Here is a 21,630-nt window from a genome sequence, read left to right on the forward strand (position 1 = left end):
TGGCTAATAGCAGCAGTATTAGCAGTAGTGTTTGCAGTCATTCGGGCAATAATTTTACTATTAGTTGATGTATTAGTAGCAAGACTGTACTCAGAAAGATTGAGTCTAAAAAAGAGTTGACATAAAGACGGAGAGTCCTCTCTCAAGAACGACAAGTTTGATCAAAGATTTAATGAGTTGCTGTTAAATTTACTTTTTATTCTGGTTGTAAATTTGAATGAAATTTTACTCCCAGTTTAGTTCTCAATACCTAACCAAACTGCAGCCCTGAGTAGTAGCGGTGGTAGTAATAACGGTAATACTGGAGTGCTGGCAGTAGTGTCAGTGGTTACCGTGGTGACCCGAAGACATTTGATGACACAGCCTGGCACTGCCTTCCTCTTGGATCCAACCCGCTTCCTGAATTTACAGTTGGGCTTCATGTTGGCCGGAAACTGGCTTCTGATCTGAAGTAGACCACATTAGAAACAGTAGAAACCCAAAATGAGAGCTGTAACAGAACATAGGCATGACACAGAGAGAGACTGATGACTGAAAAACTGCACGTAAATACAACTGTAAAACCTGCTCAACAACCAAATACAAGATTCATAGAGTTTTTTTTCTATACTATGATGTTCAGGTGGAGCAAATAATAACAGCAACACCTGGAAAATACAGTGAATAACCTTCACTGTATGAATCTTGGAATTGCATACTTGATTGAGGTTATTTCTGAGGCCGCAGATCGTGGTGTTTGATAATGATGTACAGGTGTTCATATTATTGTGTACACCTCCTGTGACTTACTGGTTTGTAACTGTAGAGGCATCGAGGACGTCCCTCACAGTCTGTACACCTTCCCTGGAGATAAGAACAGAGAGAGGGACTTTTTTTTTTTCTCCCGTGTGTAACTATGTCCATTGTGGAATAAAGAAAAGCCTAAAAAGACTTAAGGTCCATCCATCCAACACTTCTTCCATCCTTACGTTGACTCGCAGGGTGATCGGTCTGTTGCATCTGTTGCGGCGGACTTGGAGGACCTGAGGGATGACGATGATGACGCCGTACTGCGTCTCGATGAAACTGCCGTCAAGAGGAACATCGTTCACAGCTGTCTGAAGGACGAGAGGAGGAGAAACAAATCAGACTCTTCACTCCGTCTGGCTGACGAAGATTTACACATTAATTTCCTTCGGTTGGATGTTTGAGCTTCACTGGGCAGAGTTTGATACACTGCTGAAGGGGGAAAAGTTTCTTTGAGCTCACCTTAAATCTGAGATTAAGACGTGTGTGTGTACGAGCAGGATTTGTGACATCACAACTAGTTTGGAGCCAATCGTGGTCCAGTATGCAAACTATATGTGAAAAAAATGAAGCCTTCAGTGCACGTACACTGAGAACAGACTTTGCACTGAAGTAGGAGACATCTTGTGTCCATTAGTTAAACTTTTAAAATGAAAATTACTTCCTTTTTTTTTTTAATTGAGGGAGAAGAAGGAGATGTCGACATTTTAAGAAATTCTGACTAGAAGTTTGTTTGTGGAGAAAACATCAGAAAACAAATTATAATTCATGGCAGAGTACTTTAGTCTTAAACACGTCTGGAGGCTGGAGGGGATTTTTAACTATGATTTTTTTTTTTTTAATATTTAACGTAAATGTTTATCATCCTCCAAATCATGCCATCAGTGTTTAGATTGATTTTCCTCTCTCTGGGCAGCTATTGGTCTCAGTTAATTTCTACTAAATCTAAGAATTTGTAGATTGCAGCTGTGAGCAGGAACCGTTTTCAAAAATCTCTTCAGTTTAGCGTCGTCCTAGAACCGAGAGTCAGTGGCTGAAAAACAAATCTACCGACAATCACTGTTGTCATGAAATCCGACCCAGACGACCGACAATAAGCAAATATGGACATCGTGAAAAGGGTGAGTTTACTTGCTGTTCGGCAGCTGACTCTCAAACCTCAGATGCCAAAATTTCCTTAAATATATCACAGGGTGAATATTCGAAAATGTAACTGCTCTCAACCATCACACAAAAATAAATGTGTCTATGTGTTGACCGTGATGTGGATGACCTCTCTAATAAATTAACTTGAATATGTGGGAATATCAAAAGCAGCAGTTTGGTCCTTAAACTAACAGACAAGTCTTCAATATTCTGGTGTCACATAACTGTGAATTTGTAGTGGTCCAGTTATTGTTACCTTGTTGTTGTGTAAGTGGAACTGGACCTCGTGGTCCTTGCTCAGTAGAGTGGCTTTCAACGTGCCGTCAAACAGGTGATCAGGGAAGAGCAGCTCATTAGGAATCACGTGGTACTTTAACACATCGGAGCTCTGGACAGACAGACAGGAAAACTGGGTTAAAGGATCATTCTGGTTTATTGGTGATCACCGCCCACATCTCTGATGTGGTCAGTGATTCAAACAGGTCCACTGTTACATTTACATTTTGTCATTTTTCCTGTTGTTTGAAAAAATAATCAATAAATCAGAGTCAGAGCAAGAAAAATATGTCCAATTGTAGATGAGATGTTTGCAGCTGCACAGGTTGTTGTATGTTGACTTACAGAAATAAAAAAACAATTATTACGACATATATCTTCAATCGAAATAACAAACATTAAGTTAACTGCAGTTACAGCTACCACAGCGTCTGTGTTGGCTGAAAAAGACGTTGAAGGGACGGATATGGCGGTCACTTCTGACTGAGTACAGTAACTCTCCCTCCCAAACAGAAAACAGCAAACATGAACACGCTGTCAGACTGAAGCATGAAGCGGAAATGAAATGGACATGACTGAAATAGAAGGTGTAGAATGGATTTATAAGGTCTGAAGTCTGACGAGTGAATCCCCAGAAGCGTTTTATCTGATGTCACATTACCTTCATTGCTTGGAAAGAATAACTCTGCTAAATGCTTATACACAAGGACTCATATCCTGCTCTTAACTCTTACTGCTGAGCGGCAAAGACAAGATAATGTTCAGGATTGTTTAATTTGTTTGTTTGTTGTATCTACATAAAAAGAAGAAAATCTCGCCTTGTGTAGCTTAACATTTTTTCCGTGGGTAAAGCATCCGTTTTAGTGTGACTTAAATCATAGAGGAGGGTTTTCAGTTTTCCAGACAGCAGGCACCGTTGGTACTGGTGTAATAACCCAACAGCAGTGTGTGCAACGACTAATATCATCTGGACCTACCAGGAGGGAGGAGTTAGTCTTGCTGAGGTGTTGCCTTATGGCCTCGTCCGTCGGCAGCAGGATGGTGAATTCAGACGTCAGATCCTCTGACAGGTTGTACATCTGTGAGAAAACACACAGTTAGTTAGTTAAACACACAGACAGGCAGTTAGTTTACTTCATAACAGGAATACATAAGGTTGAGTTGAGTTTCGACAGATATCTTACCAGAGCGTACTGTCTGAACAGAGTGAAGTTGGAGGAGGAGTTCAGGAAGGCCATCAGGGTGGGGGGCTCGGGCGGGAGGTGTGAGTTGGGTGGTGCCAGAATCTGATCGCATCCAAACCAAACAAACAAACAAACAAACATACAGACAGACAAGGTTCAGTTCACTAGAATTTTTTTTGTAGGAACCATAAAGACTCCACTTTGCAGCAAGATCTGCTTCCATTCAGTTTCACTTTACCTGCAAAAAGGTTCCAACTGTGTGTTCAGACAGAAGCATGTTTTAGAGGTGATTGCATAGAAAGTCAATGGAAAGACACAATTATGCATAAATTCGCCTGCTGTGACATTTCCATGCGAGTTGAAAATGTTTTAACTGGAATGAAAAATTTATGCTTATCCTGCAGCTTTATGAATCTAGTCTAGAGACTGTTTGGAGCGAAAGAACACAAAACATTCACTTCACTGTCTGAACACACATTTAGTCTAATAGTTTACCGGCCAGTGTGTTGTTTGCTCTCAGACGTCGACTCCTACCTGGTCTATGATGTGGATGTAGCCATTGATTGCAGGCAGGTTGTGGGTGATGATGGAGGCGTTTCCAATACGGATCAACTGCAACAAAACAAATGTTATATAATGTATTTTTGTGTATATGTCTACCTACAGTACTTTATTGGACCCATTAAAGGAACAGTTCAACATTTTTTCCAAGAGCGGGATGAGGAGATGGATATCAATCTCATGTCTGTGTGTTAAGTACAGAGCTGGAGTCAGGACATGGTTAGCCTAGCTTAGCATAAGAAGTGGATGCAGCGGGAAGATGCAAACGGCAAAAATGCCCCAAAAATTATCTTTTAAAAAACTGAAAGCAGGGGGAAACAGCAAGTCTGGCTCTGTCCAAATATGAAAAATACATCAAGCAACACCTCTACACAAACAAAAATATAAAAAACACTGTTTGTGGTTTTATAGGAGGATTAGATTAGATTTGTCCACAGCACAAACCACAGTGGCAGAGTCCATCAGCAACTCCCACACGGACAAGAGCACGAGTTTGTATGTACTAATGGTTGTGGACAGTTTGCACACGGCTGCAGAAGAGATGACGAGCAGGTCGACTCAGACACTGTTAACACATCTGCTTCTAGAGGTGCAAAACTGTGTAAATCTTAGTGAATCCACCTGAATGTGTAATTAGTTCATCAGTCACAGTCACCCACTCCTTACCCCGCTGCTGTTGCTGATCTCCCATTGAGTGGAAGGGTTCAGAGAGGGCAACCTGCTGCCAACCAGTCTGTCCATATCTTCTAGAGTGTACATCTCCTGCAGGAAGTGAGCCCTGCAACCAGGAAGAAGAAGAAAATGTTGAGGCTTGTTTGAGGATGAAGATTTACCAGTCAGTTCTTTTTATGACCAGATTATTGAAATGTGTGAAACATTTATGCATGAAATGTTGTGACAGTTGGCTCTATTATTATCATTATTATTATTATTATATAGATCGATGTAAAAGCAGTGTAATCCATTTTGTTCTAACTCTATGCATCACTTAGTCATTTGAAGATATTTGTACTTTGGTGTGAAAGAAACAAGAGATGTGTGTCAGTGATCAAAGAGAGAGAGAGAGTGTGTGTGTGTGTGTGTGTGTGTGTGTGTGTGTGTGTGTGTGTGTGTGGCTGTCAAGTCAAGTCAATTCAAATTTATGTATACAGCACATTTCATACGACAGCCGTAAACTCAATGTGCTTAAAAATAAAAGCAAAAAAACATAAGTAAAGATCATACATGACAAAAACATTTAACATCACGTTAACATTACATATATAAAACATATAAGATAAAACATAAAATAATAGATGATTTGTGATTGATCAGTGTGCAACGTGACTGACCGCAGGAAGTGAGGTAGGTGGTGTCGGCTGGTCCAGAACGCGGTCTCAGCTGAGGTCATGTTCTTCAGAGCTTCTCTGGAGGGAATGAACACTGTGAGGTTCCCACTCAGGTCCTCAGAGGCGTGACTGTACTTCTGATGACACACACACACACACACACACACATATATATACTGTATATTATACTGTGTTCTCTTTAGTGTAGAATTATTCCTTAAAACATTGACCAGCTCGATTACTAACGCAGCTATAACTACTCTGAAAGGGTTTGAAAGGTAGAATAGAATGTAATAGAATAAAACAGAATACAACTTTATTGTCCACTGGAATGGAAAAATGCTGTTGGCTCATTGAAACATAAATAAACGCAACATACACAACAACTAACATATAGAATGAATGTAGAAACAAGACACGTGTAAATATAAAGCTCACTAAAGCACACGTGTAAGAAGAAAAGAAAAAAGAAAAAATACCTTAAAAAAAAGCATAAAACAGCAGTTTTTTGAGTTTAAAGTCTTGATTTCACTTGAAATAAATGATCTCCGTTTACGCAACTACCCCTAATCTTAGATTAAATTGGATTAGGTAACTTTATTAACCCCAAGAGGGAAGGTTAGTTTGATTACTCATGTAATTAAAAGTTTAATTAAATTTGAACTTAGTTTGGAAGTTGCAAAGTTTAACTTAGTAAAAACAAGTTGCACCATAAAAGCCAGTCACAACATAAAAGTTAAGAACATAAAACTGTAACTACAGAGTCTGGTTCTTACACACCTGGATCAGTCGGGAGAAACCGTACAGCGTTGGGTTCATGTCCAGCTCCTACAAACACACACACACACACACACACAAACACACACACACAAACACACACACACACACAGTGTTTAGTCAGGGTGTGCCCTTGAACATAGTGGTTAAACAGATAACCAGAATGATGTTGCAGGTACCTGATAACCAAATGTCTGGTCAAGATAAAGCATTTTATTCTATTTATTTGTATAATTCTTTTAAATATATTTATTTTTCCAGCTTTCCGACAGCTGAACAACAATAAAGCTGAAGTTGTTCTGAATCATCTAACTCTGTTTGTTCTGTTTAGACTAATCTGGGCTCAGTGGGACCTTTGAGTTTAAAGCGTCTGGCAGCAGTTTATGTGTTAGAACAGCTTAAAACTATCCTGCAAATGTCAACATCAGTCAGTTTAGATGTTAAAGCTGTAGTTTGGAGTCTGTTACATTCAATCACTTGCTGAACAAGGTTCACACAATGCTGATTATCGCCGCTCAGAGTTTTTAAATCTGGTGTCTGTGGTAACTTTCCCACACTGGCGCACTGGTCAACCAGCAATGATTGATTTGCGCCTGCTGACGGAGGCCGACTGTCCTCAGTGCGCCCTGACTGCGTTACGTCATCAGAACGGACCGGCTCACATAAAAAGCATCAGGGGTCTGTGGCGATGATGTCGTCAAGTGTTTGTATGATTACTTTCACTGCCAGAAAAAGGAGACAAAGTTTCTGCACTGCAGGTTTAAACAGTGAGGCCCTTATATTTATTAAATCACAGCTAACAAAAAACGGTCTGTCCTCCCCTCATGTCCATAATTGTGGTTCGGTGGCCCTGCTGGCTCAAAAACGTACAATGACCCACCTGCTCAAAGGTTCGGAAGCTATAGAAGCATTTTGATGGGGAAACATCAGAAACGCTGATGTTTAATGTTTACTTAAAAAAAACAGTAATCCATTAATTTAAAAGTCACTCTGACATGAATTTTGACTGTAAAAACATCTTCATGGTTCTGATTTTCATAGCTTTGTCATAGCTTTTTTTTTTTTTACCAGTAATAATAACATTGCAATCATTCATTCTTTTAATTCATTCAAGAATAAAACAGATTTATAAGACAGTTTTATGGCTGCACTTGAGGGCAGATATCTCTCCTCTCATAATTCCAGTTAGTAAGCTAACAGAGTTACAGCAGCTTATGTTAATACTCATTCGGCAAAAAAATACTCATACATGACAAATGTAATTGATAACTTATCCACACAAAATAAACAGTGGCCTGTAGATAACGTCTGTCTGGGTCAAATTGATCACTATAAAGCGGATGATTATTATAACTGATTTTTTTCTTTCTCTTTATTTCTTTATTTCATACGCAGATTACCATCTAATTGACATTTATATATTTATTACATAGATATAAAGTAAATGAAACGGGCAGCTTCCCTATTTATTGAATTTGACTGTTTCAAAATACAGAACAGCTGTTTCAAACGCTCGTTGCTGCATCTCGTTGGCTCGTTTCTGGCAGTTTGTCATAAGCTTTGAGGAGATAATGTTTTTCATTGAGAGAAAATTACTTTCTTTTTCCCGTCATGATTTCAGCAGCAGCCGCGGGTCACCAGCCGGAAGCAGACGGGTTACCGCGAAGCAGTAACGGTGCCACAGCCGCTAAGTACATATCATACGTGTATCATGGGAGTAAAGTAAAAAAAAATAGGATTACTGTAATTCAATTACATCTTCATTACTATAAGCAAATTATTTAAACAGCATTTGTATAGGAGTGATTCTTTTTGATTCATGAAAGTGATCGATCACTGTAACTGTGATCCATATACGCTGTTTCCGCTGTTCTGTCATTGACACAAATCTATTCTGGTCAAATAGGCCAAATTATGTTATGTGCCTGTGTTATGCAGTTTTTAAGATGTTACAAAGTCGTATTTATTGGGATTTACATGAGTCTTGTGTTTACTTTGTTATCTACTATGGATTTATGAAGATGTTAAAGATTTGATATAATCTATAAAAGGGGAAACTCCAGCTTTCATTCGGGGGCCAATTATTTTTTGTTATATTTGGCCCTCAGGTCACTATTTGCCTACTACTGGTTTTTTCACTCATTCTTTGTTTAGGAAGCTATTTGTAAGTATATTAAACTGTGTTACGGTGCCGTCACGTGTATGTGATGCTAATATGAATATTTACATCCATTAATGTCCCGTAGCAGATGGTTCCATCTCCAGCGTAGCCGTCAGGACACGTACAGGTGTGAGTCCCAGCCTCCTTCAGCTCACACTTCGCCTGACAGACAGAAAACCACTCAGCAGCTAAGGATCATGATCAAGTTTAACACAACCATTCTCATATTTTTTACAGACGTGTTATTATCACTCTTAGCACAAAGAAAAACAAACCCTTTCGATAGACACCACATTGAAGTCATTAAAAAAAAAGGCATTAAAGAGAAACGCTGAAAACTGAAACATTAAATTTTAAAAACAAACGTATTACAATGTATTAGTTACTCTGCACTTACATTGAGAACTACTGTCTAAGTGCAAACTGTCCTTTAGAGTGCACCACAAACCAAAACATTACACTTAAATCAATCAAATTAAACCAAATCTATCCATTTTATTCTACAGGTATGTGTTTATTATCCTGCACTGGGTCACAGGGAGCTGAAGCCGATCCCAGCATGCACTGGGTGACAGGTTCAAACAGTGCTAACTACTGAGCTTCTGCGCCTTCCTGTGTTAATTTATTCCTATAAATAAATGATCAAATACTCTGTGTGAGTGTGTGTGTGTGTGTGTGTGTGTGTGTGTGTGTGTGTGTGTGTGTGTGTGTGTGTGTATGTACCAGCTCATGGCAGTCTCCGTTCCTCTTGAGGCAGGGGTTTATGAGGTCACACTTGATCCCGTTCCCCATGTAACCTGTTTTACAGACACACTCGCTCTGCAGACACACAGATTCACAGTGAAACACAAGTTAGGATGTCTTTAGCTTCTGTAATGTGACACAATATGTGGTTGATGTACAATTACAAAAGGGATTTAAATCAAATCCTTTAGAGTTGATTGGACCGCTAAAAAGTGGCCTTGGCTTTTGCGAATGCGATGCAACACAAAGCTGCAGAGAGAAACAGAGCTGTAAAGGACTCCACACACACACACCTGTGTTGTTGGATCAGGAGGAGAATGAGAGAGAAATGAAGAAATCAGACCGAAGTCACATTATTTCAGAAATGAAAACAGGTTTTTACCCACTGATATAAGACACACCTCTCTCTATCCATACTGTACCTCCATATTACTCTGTTAGCTGCTGCTACGACCCACACAAGCAATCAAATGTAGTTTTGTATGATGGATGTTTTAATTGATTGAATATGTTTTTGAATACATCCCTGAGTTCAAAATGAGTCATCAAGCTCATGACATAGGAAAGACAGGGATTTTGATTTTTTGTCATACTGTATGTTTGGTGTATAAATTAACACAATTATTTCACTGTGTCTTTAAAGCAATTATTACTAACTTCTTCCAGCTGCTGGAGGGTAGGTCAAACTCCAAAACAAACACAGCGTAAGACGCTCCTCACTCCTCTTGGTCTGTTTTTTCTAAGTCTACAACCTCTGAACTACAGACGCCTGGATATAACAAACAGGGCGAACTGAAAACCAAAGCAGCATTTCCTCAGCAGTACGTCAAGCAACGAGGTTTACGGTTTTAGCCATTTATGTTCAACAGTTAGTATTCATGATGTTGTTTTTGGAGGTCGTATTTATTCAACCCAACCGCTCAAAGCAGATGGCCGCCCACCAAAAGCCGGGTTCTGCTTGAGGTTACTTCCTGTTAAAGGGGAGTTTTTCCTTACCGCTGTCACCAAGTGCTTGCTCATGGGGGAATTGTTGAGTCTCTGTAGATTAAAGAGTACGGTCTAGACCTGCTCCATGTGAAAAGTGCACTGAGATGACTTTTGTTGTGATTTGGCGCTATATAAATAAAACTGAATTGAATTTACATTTTAGAGAGCGACGCTCCAGCTGACGTACAGTAGTTGTCCTTAACTGACCTGTCCGGGTCCGATGTGGGTACAGTCGGCGTTGCTGCTGCAGCCTCCTCGACTCTCCAGCTGACAGTTGTTGATCTCCACGCACACTTTGCCGTCACCTGTCCAACCTTCAGCACACACACACGACACGTTACCCGGACCCACATACACACACTGTGCCTGCGGAGAGAGAAAGAAAGAGAGAGAGAGCGAGAGACAGGAAAAGAAAAAGACAAATATGACGTTTGTTTTCTCTCTTACATATTTGTGGTTTTGTGTTCAGGAATAAAGGTCATTGAGGTTCTTCTTAGAGACTGTGGGAAAATTATTTTGGGGGCTGTGCAGGTCATGAAAGGGGGAGTGTTATATATTTTTTCTTTTGGCTGAAGGGAAGTAGTCCTTTTTTGGAGAAAGGGCCTTTTAATTTTTTCTCACCTACTATTTGCATTTTATTTCAGCCCTGTGAGACTTATTGTAGGAAAGATCACATAGATCAGATCAGAGCAATGTTGTCTTTCAGCAAAACCGAGCTGGCACTGCCTCAGATTTTAAATCCTGTCTTAAAACACATTTTTATAGACTCGCCTTCTTGTCTGACCACAAGTCTTATTTGTTGTTGTTACCGCCAGATTTTATGTTTATTTTTACCTTATTGAAGGTTTAATGTGTAACAGTCTTTTTATGCTGTTGTTTTTATATGTGTGATTGTCTCTCACTGTCTCCCTGCACTGGAAAGCACCTTGTGATCCCTTACTCGAAGTGCAGTTATTATTATTATTATTATTATTATTATTATAAAGAGTTACATCAAAAAGTTGGCTTTCACATGTGTCATGAGTTATAATGGCGGTTTTGCAGCGTTCAGCAATCCTGTTTCTGTGTCAGAGTTGTTTTTCTTCACCACAGTCAGCTTGTAGTGTGGCTAACAGGTCCAATATGTCAGTTTTGAGAAACACAGAATACATGTGGATCTTTATACTGTAGTTAGTAGTGGTACATTATATTATTTATTCTGCAACATCACAGTTCACTTGTAATGCTCTAATTGGCCGTTATTGTTATAATAATTGTTCCATTGAGAAGGTATAAAATGTTAAAAAGGGGTAACGAAACTTTTAAATTTTGTATGTTTTTTCAATATTATTAATGGTGAAGTTATTTCTACCAACTCAATATTGTTCTATTATTTAGAGGAATGTTATTTCTATGCCGAGGGAGGGTCCAAAGAAAATATTAATAACTCTGGCGAGTTACGTCAACAGTCTTACGTTAGCGTCGCAGTCTCCTCTGTTGCTCCTCAGGCAGGGGTTGAAGGGAGAACAGGAGTGACCATCACCCTCGTATCCATCCTTACACACACACCTGGTGACAAACAAACAAAGACAGAACGAAGTCAGCAGCTGTTGAGGAGAACAGAGAAGTGACTGGTGTTGATCAGCTGTGAAACCCTGAAGAGAACCACTGAAGAATTACAGAGTGTTATGTTGGGTCGAGTGTTTTCAGCCTGCAGAACAGCTTGAAACAGCCAGAGAGAAGCAGTTAGCAGCAGTCATATGTATTACGGATGTAGGAACGGGTACGTAGTTGGTGCAATATTGTGTAGGTGCTACATGATCAGGGGACCCAGGACTGAGCTTTGTTGAACTCCTGCTTACTAAAAATGTAAACAAAAATTAGACTAAAAAGTCACTGATGAAAACTGAAATGTCTTACAATTCTGCAAAGGAATTTTCTTATATGTGTCATATATGAAATGCTGCTTAGAGAAGCAGACACTGAAGGACAGAAAGATGTCATCTTCCCTGTCAAGGTTGACCTGGCGATATGATTGTTGCCATAGAGACAATCTTATAGCGATATTGTGACTAGGGACAAGGTTGCCTGAATAACTGAGAGTGTTTCAGCTCTTTTCCTTCAGATATTCTGTGGTATTTCACTGAATCTACACCTGCTTTTTGAATTTTAACTGATATCTCCTTAGTCGATCAAGTGTGTGTTTGTCATTAAATCATATATAATAAAGTCAAATTACTAAAATGTAACTACAATACAAATTTCCTCTCAAAGTCAGGTGCCAGAATTAACACTAGTAGTATTAGTAGTAGCAGTAGAAGTATCTCACATAGTGTGCAGCCCAGTTTGTGTACAGTATGCGTGAATGTGACAGTGTTCCAGCAGTCCGTCAGAGTTGCAAGGCGTGGCCGTCTTGTCGCAGTTTTCTCCAGAGTATCCCTCCAAACAGGATCCTCTCCGACACGCACCTCCACTGCCTGGGCGGTTATCACAGTCACCGTGGACACAGCGACACTCTGAAAACACACACACACACACACACACCATGTGATAATTTCAGGTTCGTCAGTCACAATAGTGGACCAGTGTCACACCAGACAAAACACACCCCTTTGTTCAAACTAAGCTCATTTTCTATTTATGGTCACTTTGCTGGCTCTGCATATAACAGACTTATTAAATATACAGCTGGTTATTTACAAATGTACACAGGTATTATTATAATCCAGTTAAACTTCTGAAAACTGGGGCTCATGGATGACAAATCCTGTTAGAAGATCTGGATTTTAATGCTGGATTTGAATGTGTGAAAGGGGGCGTCTTCAAGCCAAAACCAGGTGTTTAGTTGCTTTGATGAGGAGGAGCCGTTACCTTCGTCACAGTTGTCTCCGTGCTTGAACGGATCTGAACAGATGTGGCAGGCGATACCCTTGAAGCCTGACTGACAACTGCATGAGCCGTTGCCATGGATACCGTCAAAGCACTGCATGTGGTGAATAAATAAATAAATAAATAAATACAAAATAAAATAAAAACATGTCAGTTGAGAGACGAGGCTCCGGTGACAGATGAGATGTTTGGTTGTTCCTCACCGTTCCTTTGTCGTAACAGGGATGCTGGAATCCTCCAATACAGGGTTTACAGTCCGGACCGAAGAAACCTTTACAACACTCTGCTGTCTGTTAAACACACACACATACACACACATACACATTAAATCATAGACCACCATTTGACCACTGAGAGCTTCAATGTCTGTTTCTAGCTTCTTAAAACTATGAACTGTAACTATAACTCGTGTTGGTCCTCGTTTGACTTCGTGCTACCTTTGAAAAGTACCTGTGAGTTTGTGTTTTTGACATGAGAAGTCAAAGACATGATATACCTGACGTTCAAACACTGTACCATTGGAAAACTCCATACATAATTACAAAACACTCTAGTTTGGCATTTCTTTCTACCTAAACCTGCAATGACTGCTTTTTGACCACTTGGGGGCAGCAGAAACAAGCCAGTATTCATTATTCCAATATCCACTCTCCTTTTATCTCAGGTTTTTGTCTCCACCAACTACTGAGAGAAATATGTGGCTTTTTAGCTGCTAAATACTCCACTATTGTTCACCAAAGTTGTTAACTTTGTCTGTCTAGGAGACTGGAAAACAGCTGTCTGTTGCATCCAAAAACAACACAATGAAAGTATTGATATCAAGTGAAATAAAAAAGTAAAGTTGCGGGCCGGACAATCAAAACAATGAGTTGAGAAGCTGAGAGGAACTGCAGAGTCGGGTCATAATTATCTTTGGGTTTTCCCACAACAAGCGAGCCATTTCACATAGAAGTGGTAATGTGATCCATTGTTAATAGAAACATATCGATTATAGCCACTTTAAAGTTTTAAAAAGTTTGTATAACTGTCCATGATCTATTATTATTATTTCATTGTAATTCTTCATCTATGACACCCTCCAGATTCCAGAGATTCCAGCCACGTTTCTGGTTTGTGTCAGGAGGATTGGTTAGTGGTCGCTAAAAACAGTTGGTGTAAAAATATTGTGAATGATATTTTCCCACATTTTAACACCAAGCTCTGAGGAATGAGAAGAGAGTAAGATGACCAGCATTCACAGACACTATCATTTGTAAAAAAAAAAAAATGTCAAAACTGGTGATCTGTGAAACTCAGATAGCACAGCTGCCGGTGGTTGATATGTACACAGTCAACAGAGTAAACAATTTCTCATTTAAAGGTACCATTAGCCGCCGCAGGGGAAAAGCTGAAAGGCACCTGAATGAAGTTAAAAATAAAGCTGTTGATGCAGTTTCCACTGATTCCACTCTCACCTGTCTGGTGGTGTTGCAGTATTTGGCGCAGCCTTTACTGAGTACTGTTGGCTTGAGTGGAGACGTGACATAATCGCAGCCAGTCTGATGATTGTCCTGGAGAGACAGACACACAGACTTGTTTGCATTCTGTTCACGTCCGTACTGCTACTGCTATGAGTCATAGGCTGGAAAAAAATACTGGAAAGCTGTCCGCATGAATGGCTAAACTGAACGCATGATTTAAGGGGAAATTTTGAGGCACGAATACGGATCGGGAAATAAGAATAAAAGCAGGAAATTAAAATCATTTGGAGAAAAAAAAAGTAAAGTAATACAGTAATTAATTGTCACACCAAGTAAATGAAAGTACAGACTGATAACTGGTGTCAGAAAATAAATAATATCTCATATTCTAGTATTTAATAGACTGAAAACAAGCGAGTTAGGCTCCTTTTTTTATTCTTAAAGCACATATTACATCTCATAATACCTCTCCTGGCCTGTATTTTACCCTTAAATATAAAGTATGCATTAATTATCAAACAGGACTCTCAGTGTCTAATTTATTCTCTGCTCTGGTTGGCTGATTGTTTTGTGAGGATATGTATTACAGCTTCCTGTTTTACAGAGCGTAAGGTGGAAGGAGCCTGTGTTTCTGCCCAGGAAAGGTCGAAGGGGCAGAGCAGCACCAAGAACAAGGAGGTCCTGTTCATGCGGAGGCTCCACACCAGACTGTGAAATCACAATATTAGCACACTGTCCATGAGGGGCTGTTTCTGTCTGTGTTTACTACAGAAAATGTTTGATCATTATCGGATGAACATCATTGCTCCATGCTATAATATGTTTTAATGATCTCTGGACTGATCTGGTTAAGGACTACTGTTACACACATTTGTATTTTATCTGTTTTTAACGCTGTCAATTCGATGTGCTGCTGTGCAGATCTGCCTTCAATCGTTATCAATGAGAACTGTTGCTAGTGACGAGTGCTGGGCTTTCCAGTGGACAACATCTGTCTGGACTAAATGAGAAGGGGACTTTATTTAGGGGCGTCGTATGATCTCCACGTGAATAACCACCATTGTAAAGATGCCTTGTGACTTCTTACTATAACATCCTTAGATATATCTTTTAATATTATAATGTACGCATGTGTAATGTAACCAATGAACTGCTTTTGGAAAATATATGCAGGATGTGTGTAGAAAGCTGATAGGACAACCTTAGGGAGACCTCCTCTTGGTCCCTGAGTATTAAAAGACATGTATCTTGTGAGGAGCGAAGTTAATATACAGGTTTTGAGTTTGCAGCAGAGCTCTTTGCCAGATTTTTAAAATATTTTTGCTTGCTACTTTTTGTGTTTTTTGTACTTCATTTTTGCTGAATAAAGCCAAGAGGATCATCTTGATCTTCTGAAAAGACAGAAATTTCTTCTCATCTTTTGGGCTGCTAGACTCTATCCATCCAAGGCTTCTTCAGCTACATTTCAGTAAGGCCCCTTGCATATTAACTATTCTCTAATGTGTTAATAGTGCTAATTTGGTTCTCTCAAGAGAGGGACCAGCGTTAGAAGGATTAGGACAGGAGCCACTATATTGGGGTAATGCCTAGAACGAGCGGCGTACCTGCCCTGGTACTGGGGCTCTCTGTCAGACACTAACACACTTCTAGGAAGAGAAGAGACCTCTTTAACACATACTGATTTCACTGATAATAATAATTTACCGTGTTGTTGTTATTATCTTATCCAGTGATTAGAGACACTGGAAGTTGGTACTCATTCTTGCTCTCCTGGTTCGCTACTACATACGTGTAAATCCTAAACAAACCTGACAACCTAGCTGATAGGCAGGAAGTAGCGTAGTAGGACGGTACTTCATTGGACCGTGACCTAAGCTCCTAAACAGTGCACAGATTGAAACTTGCATTAGATTTTGGAGTCCATCAGAGCCAGAAATCATAATCTATGTTTTCATTCAGCGCCTATACCGTAAATAAGAAATTACAACACTGTCTAATTGTCCAACTATTCTGAAGGGCAGAGGTCGTATCAGAGGTCAAAACTGACCCTGTAGGGTTTATCAATCCAGTCACACACATTTCAAAACAATAGTTATTCTTCCATATGACCCCCATATGGCTCTGTAAAATAGAATTTAATAGACATTTTACATTAATAATGAGGTATTTTACCATTTCAGTGCTGCCATCTGGACACTGAGTCTGATAGAGGTAACTGCAGTGGACACATGGACCCTGAAAACACACACACACACACACACACACACACAAACACACACACATAAATTAAAATACTTAATAATTTACTATTCACGTTACTCTTTGTTTCTGTTAGCCTTTAGCCACTGACAGCTAATGTTAGACTGATCTGTTATTCCTGCAGCTCTCATCCTTCTTGTGCCTCTGACTTCTCACCACAGTGATCTTGCTCTCAATGACATCACAGCGGTGAGGCATGATGGGAAGAATGGTGGGCGGGTACAGCAGCCCGTCAATCATATGGATGATCCCGTTGGACGCCATAATGTTGGTGCTCGCCAGACGGACGCCCTTCTCACCCAGCAGGATCTCACCCTGCGTGGGAGGTTTGGGGGGGGGGGGGGGGAAACTAGTGTTAGTGGAAACTGCAAATGTTTAGTGTGAGTTAGTCAGGAAACTATGGAAAAAAAATCAGAGACACTTACATCATTAGACGCAGTGATGGTGACGATCTGATTGGCCATCGTCTGAATCTGAGGAAGAGCGGCCAACTCGTCGACTGTCAGCTACAGACAGAAAAAATTATCATCAACTAAAACTAAAACATCATGTTTGACAGAACAAATAACATCCTGATGATTTAACAACTCTTTTCCTGCGGGTGGCGCTAGAGAATATGTCATGAGTCATGGCGTTAAATCTAAAGGCTTCATCCTCTGGGGAGCAGTAACTGGATCAGGAAATATCAAGTCAAATTGCCGAAAGAGATTAAAGATTAAAGAGATATGTAGTGTAGACGAGGGTATTTTAGGTTAGTCATTATGTTGCTAGTTTGATTATGAGATATCTTGCTGCAGACAGAAACACAGAAAGGAAGTTTCTGTTTTTGTCTGCTTTACGAGCAGAGTTAAAAAAGACAAAAAGCAAGAAGAAAGACAGAAGCAGGAAGGAAGGATTGATGGGGGGAGTGTGGGGGTGGAGGGCACTTACCACAGCCTGGGAGAACATGTGATGTTTGAGAAGTTCCTGAAGTTTATGTTTGGCCTTGAAAAAAGAACAGAATATCAGTAAAACATCCTGACAAGCTTCACATAGAAAACAAAATTAGAGCTAAACGTGCTAACGCTTGGCAGCTTGAGTGGTTGTTGACATTACGTTAGCTCAGTGCTACAGCACAGCTTGCTCAACATGTTATTTGATGTTTTTGGGAGGGGAGAGGGGGCACAACAGGCTTAAAACTTCAAAATCTGACATATTATCACCTTGTCCAAGTCTAATATTCGCTCTCCTTTTAGCTCTGGTTTGAACCAACAACTGAGAAAAATATCTTGCTCTAGATGTTCCACTTTCTTCACCGGCTAGTCTCTAGTTTTGTCCGTCTGCCGTTTGGTGCTGCGCAGGTAGTTTACAACAGGTTTAACAGATGTTATTTCCTGAAAACAACTGCCTGCTGCTGCTGGAAACAATGAGACTGAACCAAAGCAGTAAATGTTACATTTAACCAATTTGGTGATAATTCTCTGTGGGTTCAGAACTACCACAGACCATATTCTGTACTTAATAGACTGAAAACAAGCGAGTTAGGCATTATACAATCCCTTTTTGGTTCTTAAGGTACACATTATATCTCGTTATACCTCTCCTGGCCTGTATTTTACCCTTAAATATAAAGTATGCATCGATTATCGAACAGGACTCTCAGTGTCTGATTTATTCTCTGCTCTGGTTGGCAGAGAATTAGGCGCATATATATCTCAGACAATCACAGTCAGCTGATCCATTGTTAATACAAAAAATATTGATTACTGGTGATTTAACATTAATGCTAACTACTGTAGATCTACAACATGAATAGCTGTGTCTGCCTTTTCAAATAAAAGGCAGGTGCAATTTAAGGGGAAAGTAAAGTTACTCAACAAACTAACAGTTTGGGAAATTAATAGGCCTTTCAACAATAAAAAAAAAACTTTGTGAGACGTTAAATATTTACATCTTCAGTAGAAACCAGTGGGCTTGGGTCTGAGAGCCACAGTCAGGGTAGGGAAGTATTGAGAGACGCACTAACACATTGTTGGTTTATGTTATCAACACTAATCACAAATAAATGAGATAAATGAAATCTGAAGTACTAATTAGACCTCACTCCCCTCCCTGTGGTCTTACATCGTGCAGCATGTAGAGGATGCTGCCGTCTCTGGCTCGGTCCACAGCCTGGTTGGTGGGAATGAACACGGTCAGAGGTCCCGGACCCCGCAGAGGGAGGCGCGTCCCACAGTTCTGTAAACAAACACACACACATCATATCAGATTAGAGTCAAGAGATTTAGAATCGATTCCCGTTTAGAACCGGTTCAAACTTCTCTGAGGTTCGACCATTCGCTGAGCCCCAACCCCCCTTAGTTACTGTTGCTAAGGCTGTCAAGCTTTCTCTCCAACAGCACACATGCAGTTTACAGTGAAAACGGTGGATTACTTTTTATTAATTTTTGAAACAATGGGTCTTTGATAAAAACACACAAAAGCAGCTTCATTTATATGTCACTAGCAGATTTGCATCTTTTGTCTCTTTTACTTTTTTATGTTTACAGCTGATTTGTTAAAACTTAAATGTGAAACAGTCCTCGATATGTAGATGATGGCTAATAATGGCTGATCCATGCAGAAGACGTGGACATGAAGAGAAGAGCAGTACTGTTCTTTATTGCAGTGTAGAGCGATATTTTAAGTATGATAGGGGAAAAACGTAAGATCTTTTTTTTTTTTTTTGATGTAACAAAACCTGGTTTTCCTTCATATTTTCAAACAGCATATTTCATTTTAAATTTTACAAGAGAAAAGGTTTTTCACTGTTATCTCGGAGTTTGGTGGTTTCTTTTTGTCTATCTTTCAAATCATATAAAGAACGGGACACAGCCTCTAATGTCAGCCATTAACTGATATAACTCTAGTACTATACTATATTTATTCTTTGAGCATAGGCAATTAAAACACTATATTATTTCACCTGAAGACAGAGTGCCTTCGTCTTTCTCCATGGTTGTCTGCACCACTTAAGGACAAACATTCAGCGAGACTTCCTGGATTTTGTTTTTGTGTGTGTGTGTGTGTGTGTGTGTGTGTTTTCACCTGCCCTACTAAAGAGCACCTGTCTCATGAGCCATGGGAACCATGCAGGGCTTCCTCCTCCTGTTGTGATATATAACTCTCGTACTATCAGAGTATATCTACTGTATAATCTATAGCCAGGCATGCTAACATTTGCAGCCTGCATTAGAACAAATAAAACACTGTTGAATCAGTTCATTACACTTCAGGTCTTGTGGTTTTGGAGATTCTTTAACTGTGAGGTATCTGTGTTACTACAGCGTGTTATTACATGTAGAGAAATCCAAAGACTGACAGACCTGCTGTGCCTAGTTACGGTTGCTAAGATACAATTAGACAATCACTGTTCGAGGGAGGGTTTTAGTAAACGTTTTGTCCTGAGAATCAGGATTGTTTTCGTCTCACTGACTGATAATGTTTCTACTGTTTACTTCTCATGTGGGGATAAAACCAAACATCAGTGTGATGTTATTGGCCAGAGTCAAATACTCACATCAGCCAGAGACAGGAAGCGGTTGTATTTTTCATCCTTAGTCAGAATCTCCCCAATCGTCTTATCAGCATACTGGACCAAGAAAAAGAGAAGTAGGTTCAAAAGACTGACATTCACATTCACAGACTGCTGTAACATCAGGATACATAGTTATAATAATAATAATAATAAACTTTATTTATACAGCACCTTTCAAAACACAGGTACAAAGTGTTTTACAATAAAAACAAAACACAGAGAGATTAAAACAAACAAAAGCCATAAAAAAAATAAACATTATGAAACACAAAGGGAGTAAAATGCAAAATTAAAAAATAATAAACATGAAATTAAAAACAAATAAAGTCAAGTAAAATAAGCAGGCAGCTCAGGTAAAATCAGGAAATGTTTTCCAATAAAAGTATGTTTTAAGAGATTTGGAAGAAGACACTGACTCAGACGGGCTTATTTCCTCAGGCAGGTTGGTCCAGAGCCTCGGGGCCCCTCAGGGCCCTGATGGCAAAGGCTCTGTCCCCTTTAGTTTTCAGCCTGGACTCTAGAGGAGACAGAAGACCTCTGCCCGAGGATCTCAAACTATGCAACGGTTCACAAGGCTATAAAAGGTCTAAAATATGATCTGGAGCCAGGTCACGAAGAGCCTTAAACGTAATCAATAAGATCTTAAAATCCATCCTAAAACAAACAGGGAGCCAATGTTAAGAGACATGATCAAGTCTCTTAGTTGTGGTTAAAAGCCTGGCAGCTGTACAGTCTGTAGTTGTTTCAATGTTTTTTGATCAAGACTACAAAAAACGTTGTTGCAATGCTCAACGCACGAGGAGATAAAAACATGTACAAACAGTTTCTGTATCTCTAAAATTTAAAATAGATCTTATTTTTGATTGGACGAGCTTTGTGACGAAGATTTCTTGCAACAGGCTCGATATGTTGTGACAGGTAACCAGTAGATGGCAGTATTTGTTTTGTGACCCAGCAACAGGTTAGACTGCACTGTTAAATCCAGGTGACACTCAGCTGGCAGGAAATCTAGTTTACGTTTAACTGGACTGCAGTTAAGGCAGATTATTTAAAAATACTGAGCACCAGAAATGCTCAAATCTAAACTCACAGACCACATTTCCTCTTCCTCTTCATTTTTTAGACTCTATTTTTCATGTTCTGTGTTTGATTCTACTGTTTTTATAGTTAATCAGTGTAGATGTTGTATTTTTATCAGTGCGTTTTCAGGCAGCTTTGTATATTTGGTGAAGCGACCCTTTAACTCACCTTTTCGTCACGAGCGGGCTTATCAGGGAGTGTGTTTGTGATTGGCTGGTCAATGATGTGGATGATCCCATTGGCTGCTGGCAGGTCTTCCTTGATGATGGTGTACAGTCTGCTGGGGTTGTCCATCAGGATGAACTTCTACACCAACCAGAGAGAGAGAGAGAGAGACAATCAGTGTGTTTATATGCAGTTAAATAACCTGCTTATTAAGACTTTCCGCAATAATCTGATTCCTTAAACATTGTGAAACGAGAAACCAGGTTTCAACTGTTTTCTCTGCTATGTAGAC

At 39.7% G+C, this 21,630-nt stretch overlaps 1 protein-coding gene and 1 long non-coding RNA gene across 3 annotated transcripts in view; one reads left to right on the plus strand and one right to left on the minus strand.

The window, feature by feature from the left end:
* LOC122981255 overlaps positions 1-21,630 on the plus strand; it is a 571,779-nt gene that overhangs the window by 50,923 nt on the left and 499,226 nt on the right. The gene's annotated exons all lie outside the window — the stretch shown is intronic.
* The window catches only part of stab1 (stabilin 1), a 93,559-nt gene that overhangs the window by 50,462 nt on the left and 21,467 nt on the right, over positions 1-21,630 (minus strand). For both annotated transcript variants that reach the window (XM_044349882.1, XM_044349881.1), the window contains 25 exons: positions 21,342-21,479; positions 20,076-20,147; positions 18,641-18,754; positions 17,468-17,521; positions 16,963-17,043; positions 16,694-16,852; positions 16,451-16,513; positions 14,273-14,368; positions 13,022-13,108; positions 12,801-12,912; positions 12,259-12,445; positions 11,405-11,498; positions 10,158-10,316; positions 8,943-9,038; positions 8,286-8,381; positions 6,062-6,109; positions 5,285-5,418; positions 4,620-4,731; positions 3,927-4,004; positions 3,393-3,494; positions 3,186-3,287; positions 2,189-2,320; positions 969-1,097; positions 790-843; positions 333-446 (listed from right to left, as the gene is read on the minus strand). In XM_044349882.1, the coding sequence (XP_044205817.1) occupies positions 333-446; positions 790-843; positions 969-1,097; positions 2,189-2,320; positions 3,186-3,287; positions 3,393-3,494; positions 3,927-4,004; positions 4,620-4,731; positions 5,285-5,418; positions 6,062-6,109; positions 8,286-8,381; positions 8,943-9,038; positions 10,158-10,316; positions 11,405-11,498; positions 12,259-12,445; positions 12,801-12,912; positions 13,022-13,108; positions 14,273-14,368; positions 16,451-16,513; positions 16,694-16,852; positions 16,963-17,043; positions 17,468-17,521; positions 18,641-18,754; positions 20,076-20,147; positions 21,342-21,479 (2,613 nt within the window). The remainder of the gene's footprint in view (positions 1-332; positions 447-789; positions 844-968; positions 1,098-2,188; positions 2,321-3,185; positions 3,288-3,392; positions 3,495-3,926; positions 4,005-4,619; positions 4,732-5,284; positions 5,419-6,061; positions 6,110-8,285; positions 8,382-8,942; positions 9,039-10,157; positions 10,317-11,404; positions 11,499-12,258; positions 12,446-12,800; positions 12,913-13,021; positions 13,109-14,272; positions 14,369-16,450; positions 16,514-16,693; positions 16,853-16,962; positions 17,044-17,467; positions 17,522-18,640; positions 18,755-20,075; positions 20,148-21,341; positions 21,480-21,630) is intronic.

Source organism: Thunnus albacares, chromosome 4 (assembly GCF_914725855.1).
Source record: "Thunnus albacares chromosome 4, fThuAlb1.1, whole genome shotgun sequence".
NCBI lineage: Eukaryota > Metazoa > Chordata > Actinopteri > Scombriformes > Scombridae > Thunnus > Thunnus albacares.